This window comes from Pleurodeles waltl, chromosome 6 (assembly GCF_031143425.1).
Source record: "Pleurodeles waltl isolate 20211129_DDA chromosome 6, aPleWal1.hap1.20221129, whole genome shotgun sequence".
Taxonomy (NCBI): Eukaryota; Metazoa; Chordata; class Amphibia; order Caudata; family Salamandridae; genus Pleurodeles; species Pleurodeles waltl.
In genome coordinates, this window is record NC_090445.1 from 1,203,935,956 (window position 1) to 1,203,956,629 (window position 20,674).

Sequence of the window (20,674 nt, forward strand, 5' to 3'; positions counted from 1 at the left end):
CAATGCATTTCCCACTGGTTTACTTTAGCAGTTAATTTTCATTTAAGCTTTGCATGTTATGCCAACAACTCAGTTGCAGAATGTTGTTCTTTCTATGCACATTTCTACCCCATGGCACTCGGGATAAAAGTTCTCATACTTTTTATGCGCATCAATGTCTGAATGAGCTGAGAAATAATTAGTGGTAGGCTGCAACTGAGGTCCTATCTCCAGGACAGCCAAGCACACATCAGATCCATAATAGCGTGTTTTGGGAGCAGCAGCAGCCCTTGCTAAGAAACACAACGGTGGGCGGGGGGGGGGGGGGTCGGGGGGTGGTTTAAAGGCCTTTCAGCCTAGTGAGTGCTGCACATGTGATACATACACGCTGCCTCTTTTACACCATCTTACTCGCACTCCCTCTCATACTTAAATGGTCTCACTGTAACTCATTATCTCACATTTTCAGTCTCTGACTGTCACACTCCTCCTTTCACACACTCCCTCTCTGCTTTGGTTGTTCTATCTTTGTCTCTATATCAGTGGTTCCCAACCTTTAGACTTCTGTGGACCCCCACTTTATCATTACTGGAACCTGGGGACTCCCACTGAATCATTTTGGTAATCCGGGGACCCATCCCCCCCCCCCCGAATCATCGCTAAAAGCTATGGACCTAATTTATTAATATTATTTAATTTTCTAAGCAGTTGCGGACCACCTGAGGAGGCTTCGCGGATCCCCAGGGGTCCCGGGACCACAGGTTGTGAACCACTGCTCTATATCTTATACTCATTTTCTTTTCACTACCCTGACTTTTTTTTCCTTATGACACTGCCATTCTAGGTCTTTGTCACTCTGTCTCCTCCTTCTTTTTTTCTGTTGTCTTTTATTTATTGCTACCCATCCATCTTTTACTCTCCACCGTCTTTCCTTCCTTCTCCTCCTCCCTACAGGTCAGCGGGTTGTTTAAAAAGAAAAAAAAGAAAAACAGTGGCAGAAGAGGTACTGGAAATGCCATGTCTACAAAGGAGAAGCAAAGCAAACACTGCAATGTTTCTTCTTGTGTTAGACACAAACCTTTCAAGTGCTGAAGACCGTGGCTAGCTGTTTCAATGCATCAGAGGAGCAGCGGCCCTCAAAGTAGGGGTGCAGGGGTGCTTCAGCACCCCATAAATCGTTGTTGGAATGACAGGGAAGAGGCCTGCATTCAAGTACAAACTCTCATGACAAGCAACTTCATTTGACAAAGTCCTGGTAATTCTTATAAAACGGCAATCTGTGAATTAATTCTCCTATTGCATATTTAGTGTATTTTTACATTTAACTGTTGGCGTTCTTGCTGATATACAGAAGAAAGGAGAATGCCATGATGTCCCCGATGTTTACTTTCACATACTTCATAAAGGCATGGTTACTTTACAATGTGAACTGCAAATATCAGTATTTATCAGAAGCTTGGTAGGAACAGTCAAGGAACTTTAGTCAAGCGATGACAATGACTTTTACCCCGTCTGTAAGCATTGTTCCAATGCCACTGCAGAGGATGGTCATGCCACTGCTGTGGGCTCTTTGTATTTTGAGCTCCCATAATCAAAATGCAAAAAGCTCATTGCTGAGCTCTTGTGTTTGTTTTTTTTTGTTTTTTTAATGTGGATGAGGGTCCAAGAAGCCCTTGGACTTAGTCAAACATCTAGTTCAAGTCAGGTTCGAGCCTTTAATGTCTTGTCCCCATCTTGTGGGTGATCCTAACAACTGAATTATTTTCATTCTGAAGATAACCCAGACTTTTATTAATTGTTCTTGACCTCAAACGAGATTAACACAACAATCCAGGCCAGATGAAACTCAGCATTAATACAAATTAATGCAAAAGAAATGTAAAATGCTTATAAAGAATAAAACAAAAGAAAGACGTTCATTTAAAGAAGTCCTTAAAAAAATATGTTGACACCACGTTCAAGGATCTTGCATTCTACTTTATAAACAGGAGATCTAAAAAAAAAACAAACATTCATTTAAGGCCTAACAAATAAGACATGATTGAGTTCCTGAATACCACTGAGGCAAATGTGCTCTGATAAAATGGAACACTTTCATGCTCCCAAATTGGTGTTTAGCTGGAGCTCATTGAATCTCCGCAGCAAAATTATTCTTTGATCTCTCTGCTCAAGAAACTTAGACGAGTTACTTAATTTTTTCAAATCTAGATATTTAAAAATAGCAGCTGTAGCCAAATCAAAGCTCACTCAAGAAGTTACATATCTTGGAACTTTCTTTAGCTGGAAAAAAGACCAGTTCATTGTACAAATTATAGCTAAACTTACAAAGTTGCACTGCATATTCAAGGTTTATATGGAATGAATGCACCCTTTTTTCCTAATAAACAAATCTTTGTTTAAATGCTGGTAAATGAGCTCACTATGGCATTTAATAATCAATATTGCCTCCAGATTACTGTGGCAAAAAGCAAGAGCACAGGAACTCATCAGATCTAAACGTAAAACTTGGGATAGAAGAGTTCATGCACATAATCTACACAATATTTTCCACTTTACTATGTTTAGCTGGGATCATGACATTTGAGGTACAATTGTGATTGGGTATAGTAGCGCAGTCAGGAAATTAACTGTATAGATTATAAATCCCAAAAGTCAACTACACTTTATTTCTGAGGGAACCTATTTTTCCCTGCACCCCATACAATGGGTTAATGTTTTACCCAGGGGTGTGGAATTTATTAAAATATCTACTTGTCCAGGGGACAGGTTGCTTCTCAAATCTACTTGTCCTGTAAAAAGATCTACTTGTCCCTTTGGTGCCATGTAGTGTGGCGACAAATTATGGCAGCAATTAATAGCCTCTCTGATTATGCCAGGGCTACTACCATAGTAGGGCTTGAATACTTGGAGTTTCAATCCCTACTGTAGCAATTTCCTTATTTTGCCACCTTTCTGCAGATCTGCATACTGGGGCTGGAGGAAGCAGTAACCAATAGTTCCAGGGCTGGAATGCCTTTGAGTCTGCAAACCTACTAACCTGCATGTTTTAAAGATTTTTACCAGCTTCTCTCTAATATTTTCCCATAACAAGAAAGGTTGGACATTTACTCCTGACAATGGCAGAATTAGAACTTCTTCCAGGGTTGGGAAGAAAGTGGCTGGAGGGAAAATGAACTTGCAAATGCTCAATAGATTTTCACATGAGCAAATCTACACATCGTATTTACCCATGCTAAAATACAGTTCACAAATATTTTATAGGGGTACGACATATACCATGGGTGCACTTTTGTGACTTTCTTTAAGAATTTGGGGTCACAAGTAGGTAGGTTCAGATTTGTGACCTGCAAATTGCGAGTCGCATATCCGAATGTAGGATGGTGTCCTTGACACCATCTGTGATTCGCAAGGGCTTCGCAAATGCCCACATCATGAATAATCATGAGGTGGGTCGCAATTTGCGACCCCCTGGCGAATGGTGGCCTGCTGGAGACAGCAGACCACCATGTCTGTGACTGCTTTTCAATAAAGCAGGTTTTTTTTTTTTTTTTTGTAATGCAGCCCGTTTTCCTTAAAGGAAAACGAGATGCATAACAAAAACGAAAAATGAAACGTTTTAGTTTCATTTTTTCAGAGCAGGCAGTGGTCCACAGGACCACTGCCTGCTCTGAAATTTTTTTTACAGTGACATTCACAATGGGGGGAAGGGGTCCCATGGGGATCCCTTCCGCAAAAGTGTTAGCACCCATTTGAAATGGGTGCAAACTGCGATTGGTTTGCACCCGCGTTCGCGGTCACAAAACAATCCTACATTGCACTGCGAGTTGCAATTAGGAAGGGAACACCCCTTACTAATTGCGAGTCGCAAACCCGTTTTGTGATTCGGTAACCAGGTTACTGAATCGCAAAACTGGGTTTGTGCATCGCAATGTGCTTTTGCACGTCGCAAACAGCGAAAGTCGCTGTTTGCGACATGCAAAAAGCTTCCTACATGTGGGTCTTGGTCCCTAATTAGGTCTGGTGTTAACAAAGACATTTTGTTTTTATTAAACTTCTATTTCTCTCTCTTTCGGCTGGCTTTACTGTGAGTGATCGCATTCTGCTCTTCCACAAGGAGCATATTGCCACACAAAGTAGTTTTGTTCAGTGTCAGGAACTACAGGGGCAATCAGTGACGTAACGAAACTGGAGGGTGCCCCTTTGCAAAGAACATGGAGGAGCCCCCTCTCCAGACTCGGGGCAGGTGCTGTGCTGAAGGGGCCCCCTGGAGGGCGGCTGCGGGGCCTTTGTTATGCCGCTGGTGGCAACGTGTGCTTTAAGAGTTCAAAAACTTTTTGGGGGGGTTTTGCCAATGTTTGTTACGATGTTGAGGGCCTGGTAGCTCCCACAACAATAAAGTGTTACAAAAGCCATGTCAAAACAAGACACGCATTGATGAAACTAAAAGACTTATAAAAATATGTCAGATCAGTTGGCTTTGTCAGTGTTTGTTTATTTTCTTGCTTCCCATAATCGTGTTGAAAATGGTTGCACTGATTTTCCATTAGTAATATTTTTGGGAAATACTAGCATGCATCAACACATTTTACTAAATGACACTTCATTTGCATATAATCAGAGAGCATTCTGGGAGCATTATACTTAGCCTCTTAGCCTAAACGTTTCAAACATGTGTGTACACTTTTTTTTTTTGTACTGGAACCAACGTCCGTAGTGAAGTGTGACCTTTAAAACATTTATTTACAGCACGCACCCTAATAATGAAGGCTTTCAAATAATGAACCATAAATACAAGTTCGAACAGCATTATCTTTTGGAAACACATTACCTCAGCTGCAGAGAGTTCCACTCTCTGTAAACGGGCAGCCAAAGGGTTTGTGCTGCAGGGGGTTGGGCCTACTTGTCCCAAGGACAAAGTAAACATAAAAACTTGTTGCCATTGACCCCAAACAAGGTGTCCCGGGCGTCGGGCATAGGAATTCCACATCCCTGTTTACCTTTCCGGTTGAATCGCAAGGGATGCAATGCTTAGGTTGATGAAGAAGATACTTCCCAAATAAGGGTAGGTTTCTACACTTGCCTTCTACCTCTACCTCTAACTCAGTTTCCAGGTCACACTACCTCTCCTCTTGTGTTTTCCCTCTAAACATCACCACCTTACATTTTTTGAACATTTAATTTTCAATGTCTGGGAAGTTGCATAGACCTGCAGTTTATCCTAGACCTACTAAGTTTGAGTACCCTTAGGTGTAAGATCAAATAGGATCATGTAACTGGCACACATGTAAGAATGAATTGGGAGTAACTCTTGCATTGTAAGGACACCTGGAGAATTGGCAATCGTTCTCGGATGAGCGTACAAATACAGGAGGCAGAGGAGTGGGGCCAATAAACAGTGCTGTATTAGCCCATTCTCAGTCTGTCTACAGAGACATTCCGCTTACACCACTTATAATGGGCTGCAGAGTGTAGCTCATTGATAAATTTGATACGTTGTAAGCTCTTAAATTTCCCTTTCCTCTTCCCACCACTCTCTAGTCTTTCTGTGATGACCATTCCTCTATTTTGAGACGTCAAACAGTTCTTGGATATGATCAGAGAATGGCCGATTTTTCCTTGGTTGCAAGTGTAAATGTGCCAGGTCTCTCGTTTTTGTGTTCTTGATAAATCAAAGTGTTGCATTCTGTTTTATTTTTAACTACATATTTTGTATTCTTACAGAAGGAAAAGAAAGAGAAAAAGTCCAAGGAACAAAAAAAGTCAAAGAAGTTGAAACATCTTGAAGACGATGACTCTGACAGCCTTAATGCTCCTAAATCCAAGAAGATGAAAAAACAAAATAGCAGCTGCCAGTTGGAAGATCATAGTCCCAAAAGAACATCTGTCAGCAGTGGACTCCCGGAGTCCAAATGCTTTTCAGATTCTGGTGAAGAAAGCAGTGAACATAAAAGTGACATTGAACAGGTAGTGTTTATCCTTTATATCTGTATTCTTCATTGTGCTAACTGTACGTTTGTGTTGACAATTTAGACATGTTCTCTGTTTACTGAAACAGCCCCCAATTTAAATTGCAATCTGAAGTTAGAGTTCTACCAAATGGGCTCCTTATTTATGTTCATACACGTTCTAATATTTCCATGCACCTTTGAAAACGTAGAACTCTGCAACAGAAAGAAGTGCAAGTATAAAACACTTTTGTTCAGCTGGAATTTTTTCTTTGTTTCTTGTTTTTTAATGAAAAAACAAACCAGTGCACAGTCAAGCCAGACCCTTTTCATGCTGCTGCCAAAGAACAACAGATGTAGATAATTTATTTAAGACACTTCTATACCATTCCAATACCATGTGTGTGCTCCCCTAAAAATCCAAACTTGAGTAGCTGGATAAACAAAGTAATCACACCTCCTTTGAGGGCAAACACGTTTTATTGTGGAAGCATTCTTCTGCCCAATCCAAACTTTGAAGGCAGACCATAAAAATGAGTGGAAAGTATTTAGGTACACAAAATGCTGCATTAACTTTAAGACAGCTGTCTGGGGCACAAGCACATTTAGGACTGGCCTTGGCTTATTTTGTGGTCGTTGTAAGCACACCAATGTTGGAGGGGCCTAGATGTTTGGTTCATGACATTCAGGGCTCCTTCAATGTTTACGATTCCTCCGTATACATATGCACATAGATTTTTCTGATTATTACATCATTCTACTGACTGAAGAGTTCGTTTTCCTCGCCTGCACTCCAGAATACTGGTGCATTTGGGTTGCATCGCTGACTAAGACCTGAATGGGGTTTGTGTTAATGAGAAATTGCTACAAGAACAAAATATATTTATATCTCCGATTGATGGTTCTCGAGATTTCAAGAATTGGCTGCACTCTGCAGATAAGTTTTCTTTTTTTATGTATTTTTTTTATTTTTTTTTAAGCTATACTTGGCGTTCAAATTAATGTATTGATTTTTCGGGTAGTCATAATTTTGCCTTCAACCACTGGCAGGCAAGGTGATATTGTTGCTATTACTGACTCTTACTTACTTCCCTTCTCATCCCCATCCCTCCCTTCTGGTGCTGACGCATAAGTCTTTACCAAGTCTAGTGTAAACACGTTGCAGTATTCAGTCTGTAGTTCACCCAGGCATGTATTGTTAGGTAAGGTGCCCATTGTCTCGGATTGATACATTACTCTGTTAGATCGCTTCCATTCCTCAGGCTCAACATTGGTTATCTCCATGGTATGATTTGGAGGTGTCTCGTGTAGTGTGGTTGGTGTAGCTCTTTGTATTCCAGCTACACAATAGATATGTGCGAAGTCCAGTCTGTCTAATACGATTTGGGGGCTGCTTCTGATATTGTTATTTTCGCCGGAACGATGATGGGATTTTCTTGCCCTGAGCCACCACAAAGGTTATAGTAAATTGTTTCCCTTCTATTTGAGTTCTTGCTCCCACATTGGAAGGCTTGACAGAGTGACACTGGACCTTGTTATCTCATAGGATCTCTTCAAATTCCTTATTACCTTGTCCCAGTACCTCCCTAAATTTGGACAGTGCTGCAGCAAATGGGCCTTGGCACGCCTCACTGGGGCTGAAGGTCTGTTGCCCACTATAGTGTTGTGCAACTTATATAGTACTTGGTTCCCCTGACGAGGTCACAAAGCCCTCCTAGTTACACTGGTATTGTGAGCACCCGTTTCGCAATGCCCGTTGTGCAGGTTGTTTGTTGTATAATGACCTACATGAGCGGTGCTGGGTAATGTTTTTGAGAATTTAAAACATTTTTTCAGAATGCTTCATTGAAGCGTGTACTGCAGAATGGTGTGAGAGAGACTGCATGCAGGTGGATATCTGCCACACTGAAAGGTTAAGTATAGCATAGTAGAAACAGGTTTTTTTTCTGCATGCTACAGTTGAAGATGGCTAACATTTACCCCTATTCTTCCAGATAGGGAGTCTGTGTTTTGATAGTTGGACAGAGCAGGGTTGGTTATGGATTTAATGAAGTAAGGAACTCATTATCCCCACTAGCACACACAAGCTGGCAAGCAGTGTGTCTGTGCTGAGTGAGGGGTCCCCAGGGAGGCATAAGATATTCTGCAGCCCTTAGAGACCTTCCCTGGCATCAGGGCCCTTGGTACCAGGGGTACCAGTTACAAGGGACTTACCTGGATGCCAGGGTGTGCCAATTGTGGAAACAAAAGTACATGTTAGGGAAAGAAAACTGGTGCTGGGGCCTGGTTAGCAGGCCTCAGCACACTTTCAATTCAAAACTTAGCATCAGCAAAGGCAAAAAGTCAGGGGGTAACCATGCCAAGGAGGCATTTCCTTACAGATGTGGTAGCACTGCTGAGCTCATGTAGGAGGGTGTTGCATTGCATTACCATCAGTGTATGTTAGTAATTGTGAAGAAGTTACAAATTGCATTAAACATCTGGCTGTGTGGTGGTTCTTGTGGCCATTTGAAATAGATGTGTGCACAGGTATCTTTGTCCCTGACACACATTTGTGAAAATGGGCCTGTATGTTTGGTTCTGTGTGCATGCACTATACAAAAGCCTTGTCTTTGTAATGCTTCAGGCCTCAAAAGATAAAAAAAAAAAAAAATTACTAGCCCTGCAGGTCGAGTAACTTGAGTAATCTACTCGACCTACCTGTAATGTACTTGACCCCTAAACGGGTCTTAAATTCTGTGATTCTAGGCAAATATTTTATTTTACAGTAGCCTTTTTCTTCCTTCTCAGATGAGTGCACCTTCAAATGTGATTTCAGCATTTCTGCTGTACAAAAAAAATCGTCTTTGATTAAATACACAAAACGTTTGCTTGAAGTATAATAAGAATATAGTGCACACGTAGGGTACATATGATCAATGACTTGCCTCTTAGTTTACTAATAGCACTGCCATTGGGGCAGGAGTATTTCTCAGTTTGTTTAAACACTCACTTTTAATAAATATATTACTAAAGCATGATGTGTTATTTTACTGTCATTTACAGACAGTAAGTTTCCAATAAATGTTCAAAAACCTTCCCACTAACTTGCAGCTTTAATGATAAAACTATATAGTCTATTAACAATAAGCTGTGAAAATTGTGTTTCAGAAAATATTTATAATTTGTACATCACCAAGCAAAGTGTTCTGACTTGTTTTCATCCTATTAAAATATTTTTCCATAACGCAAAAGTACGCAAAATGGACCTTGACAACTACTGAAATATATTTGGAAATGTTTGTATAGTTGACTTGGGGGCAAGTAGGTCATACAAATAGCTTGGCTTCCTAAAACATGACACACCATAGCAAGTGGGCAAGTAGATTTTGCAAGGCCTCTGCTTGTTTATTTGTTGCTAAGATTTGTTCTTTAAGAGTGCAATAGTTTGTCAAAGGTCAGATTTTATGGGAAGCTAGTGTTTTGAAAATCTTAGTCTTTATTGTATTGAATAAATGCAAAAATTCTTTAAACCTTACACTAGAGTCTTGTTAGTGTTTGTTTTTGATGTATTAGATAACTTTTCTGCCTCGTGTTCAAATGAAATTGTTAATGTTTGCCTTCAGAAAGGAATGGTTTGTAAGTAACTGTTTAGACCTCAGATTTCACCTAAATATTTTTATCAACAGAAGAAAAAAAAAAAAAAAAAAGATGGCAAATCAAAGGAACTTGTAGATGAGAACTTAAATGTTGCAAATGCCATAAAACTAAAGGAGGAGAGCACTGGACACTTGAAATTGGGAAGTTCTAAGCAGAGTTCAGTCAGCAATGGATTCCTGCCACCATTAGATGCAGCAGATGAACTCTCAAGTGCAGAATATAAAAGTGATAGTGAACAGGTAAGATTTTCGCAATTCCTAGGCCAAATGTCTATTGTTTCTTTAATTTGTAGCTTTTTTTTGTAGAAAACCTATACTGGCAGTACTTTGTTTTTTTCCTACCGCATAGCATCATTATTTTTGGCATTGGTAATGACCATTTCATTTACAAAGGCTGATAAATCCTTAACGCAATTTCTCTATCGTATGGCATTGCTGTATAAAATTATAAAAACTATAGCTATGAACACAGATGCTTTCATGCAATTCTAAACTGTTGCAGTTAAATATACATGTAATAGATTTTGTATTTTAATTGGCACCGGATTATACCCACATCTAGTTGCGAAGGTCAGTGCCTCTTCCCATTGATTTTGAAGTCTGATTATTTGCCAAAAACTTTATGTATGTCTAGCCAGAGAAGATTCAGTGTCTGAGATCTAAAGAATATTGTTTGTTTATTTATTTATTCTGAACCATTTGAATAGGAGCCAAAACCATACAATTGAGCTTCTTCATGTGGTCACGTAATCGCAATATTAAGCATTTCCCAATCGAATTGGGCAACAAGCAGTTCATCAGATATCTTACTATATTACAAGGCAGTAACAGCTCAGCTGTGGACATTCCCACGCCAAGTGGTAAAAATCATGACTCTAGGGCAGCATACCATTGACTGGATGCGTCAGCTGTCAGACCCTGTCTGTACATGCTAAGTTGGGTGCAAGATGCTTTATGGATATTTGCTTAGATATTTAAATTGCGTGAACCTACGTTTACCTTTTGTGAGTACCAGCTACGTTTCCATGCAACTATAACACCATATTTCATCTCCTATATCCTGCATCCAACTGGCTCTCACCTTACTTTGGATTTCTAGCCCCAGCATGCCCTGTATGATTATGGCATACATAACCAATCTCCAATCTGAAAGGAAGGACTTTTGAAATGAGTGTCAGCAGTTTCTATTTACCAAGCTCATTTGAATAAGCAGGGGAACATTTCTTCAACTGTGTGGGTCAGTCGATGATATAATTATATTTCTAGTACGTTGTAAGGGTCCAATTCCTTATGTTTTTGCAATGTTATGTATTTGCCAGCACTACACGTATCTCCCAGAGTTTTGAGTTCTGTTGTATAGTCTTTTTTTTTTCTAGCTGCAGGTTCAGTCACTTCCAGTCGTGGGTTATTCAGTAATGGCACCAGTGCGGCATACATTGCTTCAATCCCTTCAGTAGTTGCTAAATGTCCATACAGTGCAATCCACCATATTTTATTTTTTTAGGTCCAAAACACTTTCCAGCTCATAATCTGGTACTAATATGGAACATGTGGTGTGCTATTGTGCTTGATCTACCAGGTAGTAAATGTCAACATTTGACTCTCACACAGCAGTTGCTTTTTTTTCCAGTTTATTCTAGTGGCCTTACTACTACTAGCCCGATTCCCCATTAACTATGCTTTGTAAAGGAACTGTGATTTAGTGGATGCGGGAGACTCTGGAAAAGATAGCATAGTTGAGTAAGGATTATCATTTTCCTTATACCAATTCACCCAGTCATTGATATTTGCATCCTATTCCACTTGTCAATATTAGCAGCTGTCCTTACCCTGCACACTCCGTAGTTAGCACAGTACTATGTTTCTATATCTAGGGTCACTGGAATTATGCAGCAGGCAGGAGAGGCCAAAATTACGTAGCAGGGTTGTCTAAATTATGTGGCATAATGTGGCACACTTTGTGATAGCATTACTTTATTGTTTTGATATTTTTACACATACACATGATAATGCTAACTAGGCAAATATTTCCCCTTGTTGCTAACAGTTTAAAAATCAGATTCAGCAATAAGGAGTTGAAAGGTGACCAGTCAACTTTTGAAGGGCTTTTCTCTACGCCAACATGTATTTCTATGCTTTTAGTAACATTTCCTGCGTTTGAGCTAGAAAAAATTTATTTGGTTAAGTCTGTAGGTTATGCAGCAGAGGATCTGGCAAATCGATAATGTTGCAAAAAAATGCTGCAGCCGCATAATCTCATAATTCCAGTGACCTTGTCTTTATCCCAATAGTACACTACACCCAGTCAACAAATCCACCGTATAGGGTATTCCAGTGGGAACGGTATTAGTGCCCTCAGTCAAAGGGGTCATAATGGATTTGTCCCAGTTTATAAGACGACCAGACAATTGGCTGTACACTATTATTTCTCTAATGCTGAGATTGAGTGGGCCTGCAAGATTTCTAAGACCCTCATGTTGTTGGTCTAGAGCAATAAGATTATTGTATGTCTACCAAACTTGACTCACACTCGTCATGCGATTCCTGTATTAAGCTTTCTAGGGGCTCCAACGCAAACCACATCGGCGATTGTGGGCAACCCTGCAGTGTGCCCCGCTTAATGATTGTTTTCTGAGATACCTCACCCAGGCACTAGGTTAAGTAGATAGTTTCTAGATCCATATTACCAAGCCTTTCTGCAGTCCAATTCTCTTTAATGTGGTGTACTCCTGTAGGAAGTTGGCTCTGTATGCACTATTTCAAAGTAAGGAATAGTATGCACTGAGTCCAAGGGTTCCCCTTAGAGGTAAGATAGTGGCAAAAAGAGATAATACTAATGCTCTATTTTGTGGTAGTGTGGTCGAGCAGTAGGCTTATCAAAGGAGTAGTGTTAAGCATTTGTTGTACATACACCCAGGCAATAAATGAGAAACACACACTCAGAAACAATTCCAGGCTAATAGGTTTTTGTTATAGAAAAATATCTTTTCTTAGTTTATTTTAAGAACCACAGGTTCAAATTCTACATGTAATATCTCATTTGAAAGGTATTGCAGGTAAGTACTTTAGGAACTTTGAATAACTACAGTAGCATATATACTTTTCACATAAAACGCAAATAGCTGTTTTAAAAGTGGACACAGTGCAATTTTCACAGTTCCTGGGGGAGGTAAAGTATTGTTAGGTTTTGCAGGTAAGTACACCACCTACGGGGTTAAGATTGGGGTCCAAGGTAGCCCACCGTTGGGGGTTCAGAGCAACCCCAAAGTCACCACACCAGCAGCTCAGGGCCAGTCAGGTGCAGAGTTCAAAGTGGTGCCCAAAATGCATAGGCTTCAATGGAGAGAAGGGAGTGCCCCGGTTCCAGTCTGCCAGCAGGTAAGTACCCGCGTCTTCGGAGGGCAGACCAGGGGGGTTTTGTAGGGCACCGTGGGGGACACAAGTCCACACAAAAAGTACACCCTCAGCAGCGCCTGGGCGGCCGGGTGCAGTGTAGAAACAAGCGTCGGGTTTCCAATGGGAGTCAATGGGAGACCAAGGGGTCTCTTCAGCGGTGCAGGCAGGCAAGGGGGGGGGCTCCTCGGGGTAGCCACCACCTGGGCAAGGGAGAGGGCCTCCTGGGGGTCACTCCTGCACTGGAGTTCCGATCCTTCAGGTGCTGGGGGGCTGCGGGTGCAGGGTCTTTCCCAGCCGTCGGGATTTTAGAGTCAGGCAGTCGCGGTCAGGGGGAGCCTGGGGATTCCCTCTGCAGGCGTCGCTGTGTGGGCTCAGGGGGGACAACTTTGGTTACTCACAGTCTCGGAGTCGCCGGAGGGTCCTCCCTGAGGTGTTGGTTCTCCACCAGTCGAATCGGGGTCGCCGGGTGCAGTGTTGCAAGTCTCACGCTTCTTGCGGGGATTTGCAGGGGCCTTTAACTCTGCTCCTCTGTAACAAAGTTGCAGTCTTTTTGGAACAGGGCCGCTGTCCTCGGGTGTTTCTTGTTCCTCTTGAAGCAGGGCAGTCCTCTGAGGATTCAGAGGTCGCTGGTCCTGGGGAAAGCGTCGCTGGAGCAGGTTTCTTTAGAAGGCAGGAGACAGGCCGGTAGGACTGGGGCCAAAGCAGTTGGTGTCTTCTTTTCTTCTTCTGCAGGGGTCTTTCAGCTCAGCAGTCCTCTTCTTCTTGTAGTTGCAGGAATCTAACTTCTTAGTTTCAGGGAAGCCCTTAAATACTAAATTTAAGGGCGTGTTTAGGTCTGGGGGTTAGTAGCCAATGGCTACTAGCCCTGAGGGTGGGTACACCCTCTTTGTGCCTCCTCCCAAGGGGAGGGGGTCACAAGCCTATCCCTATTGGGGGAATCCTCCATCTGCAAGATGGAGGATTTCTAAAAGTTAGTCACTTCAGCTCAGGACACCTTAGGGGCTGTCCTGACTGGCCAGTGACTCCTTCTTGTTATTCTCATTATTTCCTCCGACCTTGCCGCCAAAAGTGGGGGTCGTGGCCGGAGGGGGCGGGCAACTCCACTAGCTGGAGTGTCCTGCGGTGCTGGAACAAAGGGGTGAGCCTTTGAGGCTCACCGCCAGGTGTTACAGCTCCTGCCTGGGGGAGGTGTTAGCATCTCCACCCAGTGCAGGCTTTGTTACTGGCCTCAGAGTGACTAAGGCACTCTCCCCATGGGGCCAGCAACATGTCTCGTTTGTGACAGGCAGCTGGAACCAGTCAGCCTACACAGGTAATCGGTTAAGGTTTCAGGGGGTACCTCTAAGGTGCCCTCTGGGGTGTATTTCACAATAAAATGTACACTGGCATCAGTGTGCATTTATTGTGCTGAGAAGTTTGATACCAAACTTCCCAGTTTTCAGTGTAGCCATTATGGTGCTGTGGAGTTCGTGTTAAACAGACTCCCAGACCATATACTCTTATGGCTACCCTGCACTTACAATGTCTAAGGTTTTGCTTAGACACTGTAGGGGTACAGTGCTCATGCACTGGTGCCCTCACCTATGGTATAGTGCACCCTGCCTTAGGGCTGTAAGGCCTGCTAGAGGGGTGACTTATCTATACTGCATAGGCAGTGTGAGGTTGGCATGGCACCCTGAGGGGAGTACCATGTCGACTTACTCGTTTTGTTCTCACCAGCACACACAAGCTGGCAAGCAGTGTGTCTGTGCTGAGTGAGGGGTCCCCAGGGTGGCATAAGCTATGCTGCAGCCCTTAGAGACTTACCTGGATGCCAGGGTGTCCCAATTGTGTAAAACAAAAGTACAGGTTAGGGAAAGAACACTGGTGCTGGGGCCTGGTTAGCAGGCCTCAGCACACTTTCAATTCAAAACATAGCATCAGCAAAGGCAAAAAGTCAGGGGGTAACCGTGCCAAGGAGGCATTTCCATACACAACCCCCCCCACCCCACCCCCCCCTCCCCCCAAACGAAAGAGGATGAGACTAACCTTTCCCAAGAGAGTCTTCATTTTCTAAGTGGAAGAACCTGGAAAGGCCATCTGCATTGGCATGGGCAGTCCCAGGTCTGTGTTCCACTATAAAGTCCATTCCCTGTAGGGAGATGGACCACCTCAACAGTTTTGGATTTTCACCTTTCATTTGCATCAACCATCTGAGAGGTCTGTGGTCAGTTTGAACTAGGAAGTGAGTAACAAAGAGGTATGGTCTCAGCTTCTTCAGGGACCAAACCACAGCAAAGGCCTCCCACTCAATGGCACTCCAACGCTGTTCCCTGGGGAGTAACCTCCTGCTAATGAAAGCAACAGGCTGGTCAAGGCCATCATCATTTGTTTGGGACAAAACTGCCCCTATCCCATGTTCAGAGGCATCTGTTTGCACAATGAATTGCTTGGAGTAATCTGGAGCTTTTAGAACTGGTGCTGTGCACATAGCTTGTTTCAGGGTGTCAAAGGCATGTTGGCATTCTACAGTCCAGTTTACTTTCTTGGGCATTTTCTTGGAGGTGAGTTCAGTGAGGGCTGTCACAATGGATCCATATCCCTTCACAAACCTCCTATAGTACCCAGTCAAGCCAAGGAATGCCCTGACTTGAGTCTGGGTTTTTGGAGCTGCCCAGTCCAGAATAGTCTGGATCTTAGGCTGGAGTGGCTGAACTTGGCCTCCACCTACAAGGTGTCCCAAGTAAACCACAGTTCCTTGCCCTATCTGGCATTTGGATGCCTTGATAGAGAGGCCTGCTGATTGCAGAGCCTTCAAAACCTTCTTCAGGTGGACCAGGTGATCCTGCCAGTTGGAGCTAAAGACAGCAATATCATCAAGATAAGCTGCACTAAAGGACTCCAACCCAGCAAGGACTTGATTCACCAACCTTTGGAAGGTGGCAGGGGCATTCTTTAAACCAAAGGGCATAACAGTAAACTGATAATGCCCATCAGGTGTGGAGAATGCTGTCTTTTCTTTTGCTCCAGGTGCCATTTGTATTTGCCAGTACCCTGCTGTTAAGTCAAAGGTACTTAAGAATTTGGCAGCACCTAATTTGTCTATCAGCTCATCAGCTCTAGGAATGGGATGGGCATCTGTCTTGGTGACAGAATTAAGTCCTCTGTAGTCCACACAAAACCTCATCTCTCTCTTTCCACCTTGTGTGTGAGGTTTGGGGACTAAGACCACTGGGCTAGCCCAGGGGCTGTCAGAGTGCTCAATTACTCCCAATTCCAGCATCTTTGGACTTCCACCTTGATGCTTTCCTTAACTTGGTCAGACTGTCTGAACATTTTGTTTTTGACAGGCATGCTGTCTCCTGTGTCCACATCATGGGTACACAGGTGTGTCTGACCAGGGGTTAGGGAAAAGAGCTCGGCAAACTGTTGCAGGACCTTCCTACAATCAGATTGCTGTTGGCCAGAGAGGGTGTCTGAGTAGATCACTCCATCAACTGAGCCATCTTTAGGGTCTGATGAGAGGAGATCAGGGAGAGGCTCACTCTCAGCTTCCTGGTCCTCATCTGTTACCATCAACAGATTTACATCAGCCCTGTCATGGAAGAGCTTAAGGCGGTTCACATGGATCACCCTCTTGGGGCTCCTGCTAGTGCCCAGGTCCACCAGGTAGGTGACCTGACTCTTCCTCTCTAGCACTGGGTAAGGGCCACTCCATCTGTCCTGGAGTGCCCTGGGAGCCGCAGGCTCCAAAACCCAGACTTTCTGCCCTGGTTGAAATTCAACCAGTGCAGCCTTTTGGTCATACCAAAACTTCTGGAGCTGTTGGCTGGCCTCAAGGTTTTTACTTGCCTTTTCCATGTACTCTGCCATCCTTGAGCGAAGGCCAAGTACATAGTCCACTATGTCTTGTTTAGGCTCATGAAGAGGTCTCTCCCAGCCTTCTTTAAGAAGAGCTAGTGGTCCCCTTACAGGGTGACCAAACAGAAGTTCAAAGGGTGAGAACCGTACTCCCTTCTGAGGCACCTCCCTGTAAGCGAAAAGCAGACATGGCAGGAGGACATCCCATCTCCTTTTGAGTTTTTCTGGGAGCCCCATGATCATGCCTTTTAATGTCTTGTTGAATCTCTCAACAAGGCCATTAGTTTGTGGATGATAGGGTGTAGGGAATTTATAAGTCACTCCACACTCATTCCACATGTGTTTCAGGTATGCTGACATGAAGTTGGTACCTCTGTCAGACACCACCTCCTTAGGGAAGCCCACTCTGGTAAAGATACCAATGAGGGCCTTGGCTACTGCAGGGGCAGTAGTCGACCTAAGGGGAATAGCTTCAGGATACCTAGTAGCATGATCCACTACTACTAGGATGTACATATTTCCTGAGGCTGTGGGAGGTTCAAGTGGACCCACTATGTCCACACCCACTCTTTCAAAGGGGACCCCCACCACTGGAAGTGGAATGAGGGGGACCTTTGGATGTCCACCTGTCTTACCACTGGCTTGACAGGTGGTACAGGAGACACAAAACTCCTTAACTTTCTGGGACATGTTGGGCCAGTAGAAGTGGTTGACTAACCTCTCCCACGTCTTGGTTTGTCCCAAATGCCCAGCAAGGGGAATATCATGGGCTAAGGTCAGAATAAAATCTCTGAACTCCTGAGGCACTACCACTCTCCTAGTGGCACCAGGTTTGGGATCTCTTGCCTCAGTGTACAGGAGTCCTGTAAGGAAATGCCTCCTTGGCATGGTTACCCCCTGACTTTTTGCCTTTGCTGATGCTATGTTTTGAATTGAAAGTGTGCTGAGGCCTGCTAACCAGGCCCCAGCACCAGTGTTCTTTCCCTAACCTGTACTTTTGTTATACACAATTGGCACACCCTGGCATCCAGGTAAGTCCCTTGTAACTGGTACCTCTGGTACCAAGGGCCCTGATGCCAGGGAAGGTCTCTAAGGGCTGCAGCATGTCTTATGCCACCCTGGAGACCCGTCACTCAGCACAGACACACTGCTTACCAGCTTGTGTGTGCTAGTGAGAACAAAATGAGTAAGTCGACATGGCACTCCCCTCAGGGTGCCATGCCAGCCTCTCACTGCCTATGCAGTATAGGTAAGACACCCCTCTAGCAGGCCTGACAGCCCTAAGGCAGGGTGCACTATACCATAGGTGAGGGCACCAGTGCATGAGCACTGTGCCCCTACAGTGTCTAAGCCAAACCTTAGACATTGTAAGTGCAGGGTAGCCATAAGAGTATATGGTCTGGGAGTCTGTCAAACACGAACTACACAGCACCATAATGGCTACACTGAAAACTGGGAAGTTTGGTATCAAACTTCTCAGCACAATAAATGCACACTGATGCCAGTGTACATTTGATTGTGAAACACACCCCAGAGGGCACCTTAGAGGTGCCCCCTGAAACCTTAACCAACTATCTGTGTAGGTTGACTGGTTCCAGCAGCCTGCCACACTAGAGACATGTTGCTGGCCCCATGGGGAGAGTGCCTTTGTCACTCTGAGGCCAGTAACAAAGCCTGCACTGGGTGGAGATGCTAACACCTCCCCCAGGCAGGAGCTGTAACACCTGGCGGTGAGCCTCAAAGGCTCACCCCTTTGTTCCAGCACCGCAGGACACTCCAGCTAGTGGAGTTGCCCGCCCCCTCCGGCCACGGCCCCCACTTTTGGCGGCAAGGCCGGAGAAAATAATGAGAAAAAGGAGTCGTCGTCACTGGCCAGTCAGGACAGCCCCTAAGGTGTCCTGAGCTGAAGTGACTCTAACTTTTAGAAATCCTCCATCTTGCAGATGGAGGATTCCCCCAATAGGATTAGGGATGTGACCCCCTCCCCTTGGGAGGAGGCACAAAGAGGGTGTACTCACCCTCAGGGCTAGTAGCCATTGGCTACTAACCCCCCAGACCTAAACACGCCCTTAAATTTAATATTTAAGGGCTTCCCTGAACCTAGGAAAACAGATTCCTGAAACTACAAGAAGAGGACTGCTGAGCTGAAAAACACCTGCAGAGGAAGAACAGAAGACACCAACTGCTTTGGCCCCAGACTCACCGGCCTGTCTCCTGCCTTCCAAAGAAACCTGCTCCAGCGACGCTTTCCAAGGGACCAGCGACCTCTGAATCCTCTGAGGACTGCCCTGCTTCAAGAAAGACAAGAAACTCCCGAGGACAGCGGCACTGCTCCAAAAGAACTTCAACTTTGTTTCAAGGAGCAGATTTAAAGACCCCTGCAACTCCCCGCAAGAAGCGTGAGAATTGCAACACTGCACCCGGCGACCCCGACTCGACTGGTGGAGAACCAACACCTCAGGGAGGACCCTCCGGCGACTCCAAGACTGTGAGTAACCAAAGTTGTCCCCCCTGAGCCCCCACAGCGACGCCTGCAGAGGGAACCCCGAGGCTCCACCTGACCGCGACTGCCTGAACTCCATTTCCCGACAGCTGGAAAAGACCCTGCACCCGCAGCCCCCAGCACCTAAAGGAACGGAACTCCTGTGCAGGAGTGACCCCCAGGAGGCCCTCTCCCGTGCCCAGGTGGTGGCTACCCCGAGGAGCCCCCCCCCTTGCCTGCCTGCACCGCTGAAGAGATCCGTTGGTCTCTCATTGAAAACCCGACGCGTGTTTGCACACTGCACCCGGCCGCCCCCGTGCTGCTGAGGGTGTACTTTTTGTGTTGACTTGTGTCCCCCCCCCGGTGCCCTACAAAACCCCCCTGGTCTGCCCTCCGAAGACACGGGTACTTACCTGCTGGAACCGGGGCACCCCCTTCTCTCCATTGAAGCCTATGTGTTTTGGGCACCTCTTTGACCTTTGCACCTGACCGGCCCTGAGCTGCTGGTGTGATAACTTTGGGGTTGCTCTGAACCCCCAACGGTGGGCTACCTTGGACCCAAAACTGAAACCTGTAAGTGACTTACTTACCTGTTAAAACTAACATTACTTTACCTCCCCCAGGAACTGTGAAAATTGCACTGTCCACTTTTAAAACAGCTTATTGTGTTTTATGTAAAAAGCATACATGCTAATGTAATGATTCAAAGTTCCTAAAGTACTTACCTGCAATACCTTTCAAATGAGATATTACATGTAGAATTTGAACCTGTGGTTCTTAAAATAAACTAAGAAAATATATTTTTCTATAACAAAACCTATTGGCTGGATTTGTCTCTGAGTGTGTGTTCCTCATTTATTGCCTGTGTGTATGTACAACAAATGCTTAACACTACTCCTTTGATAAGCCTACTGCTCGACCACACTACCACAAAATAGAGCATTAGTATTATCTCTTTTTGCCACTATCTTACCTCTAAGGGGAACCCTTGGACTCTGTGCATACTGTTCCTTACTTTGAAATAGTGCATACAGAGCCAACTTCCTACAAGTCCATCTTCCCAATAGACCCTATGTGTTCCAGTTTTCTTGCCATTGGACTCTTCAGCAGCTTGCTGCCTAAGGCCTTCAAGAGAGGGACAGGTTTCTTGTCCCTTACACAACTGCTCCCTTGAGGGTCCCCCTGGGCCTAAGAGCTCAACCTGGTAAGGTTCCGACTCCATAGGCTCAGTTCCCTCAGAGGGCAGAACTTCTTCTTGAGAAGAGAGGTTCTCTTTTTCTTGTTGTGTTGCAGCTGGTTTCCCAGCTGGCTTTCCTTTTCTCTTGGTAGGCTGGGCCCTTTTTCCAGACTCCAGCTCTACTTTTTCACCCTCTGCCTTGCACTGTGCCCTTGTC

At 44.5% G+C, this 20,674-nt stretch overlaps 1 protein-coding gene across 2 annotated transcripts in view; it reads left to right on the forward strand.

Annotated features, from left to right (window-relative positions):
• The window catches only part of LOC138300753 (nucleolar RNA helicase 2-like), a 338,402-nt gene that overhangs the window by 21,548 nt on the left and 296,180 nt on the right, over positions 1-20,674 (forward strand). The window contains exons 2-3 of one of the 2 annotated variants that reach the window (XM_069240509.1): positions 5,701-5,943; positions 9,593-9,802. In XM_069240509.1, coding sequence (XP_069096610.1) covers positions 5,701-5,943; positions 9,593-9,802 — 453 coding nt within the window. The remainder of the gene's footprint in view (positions 1-5,700; positions 5,944-9,592; positions 9,803-20,674) is intronic. The other variant, XM_069240510.1, reaches the window with a different exon arrangement.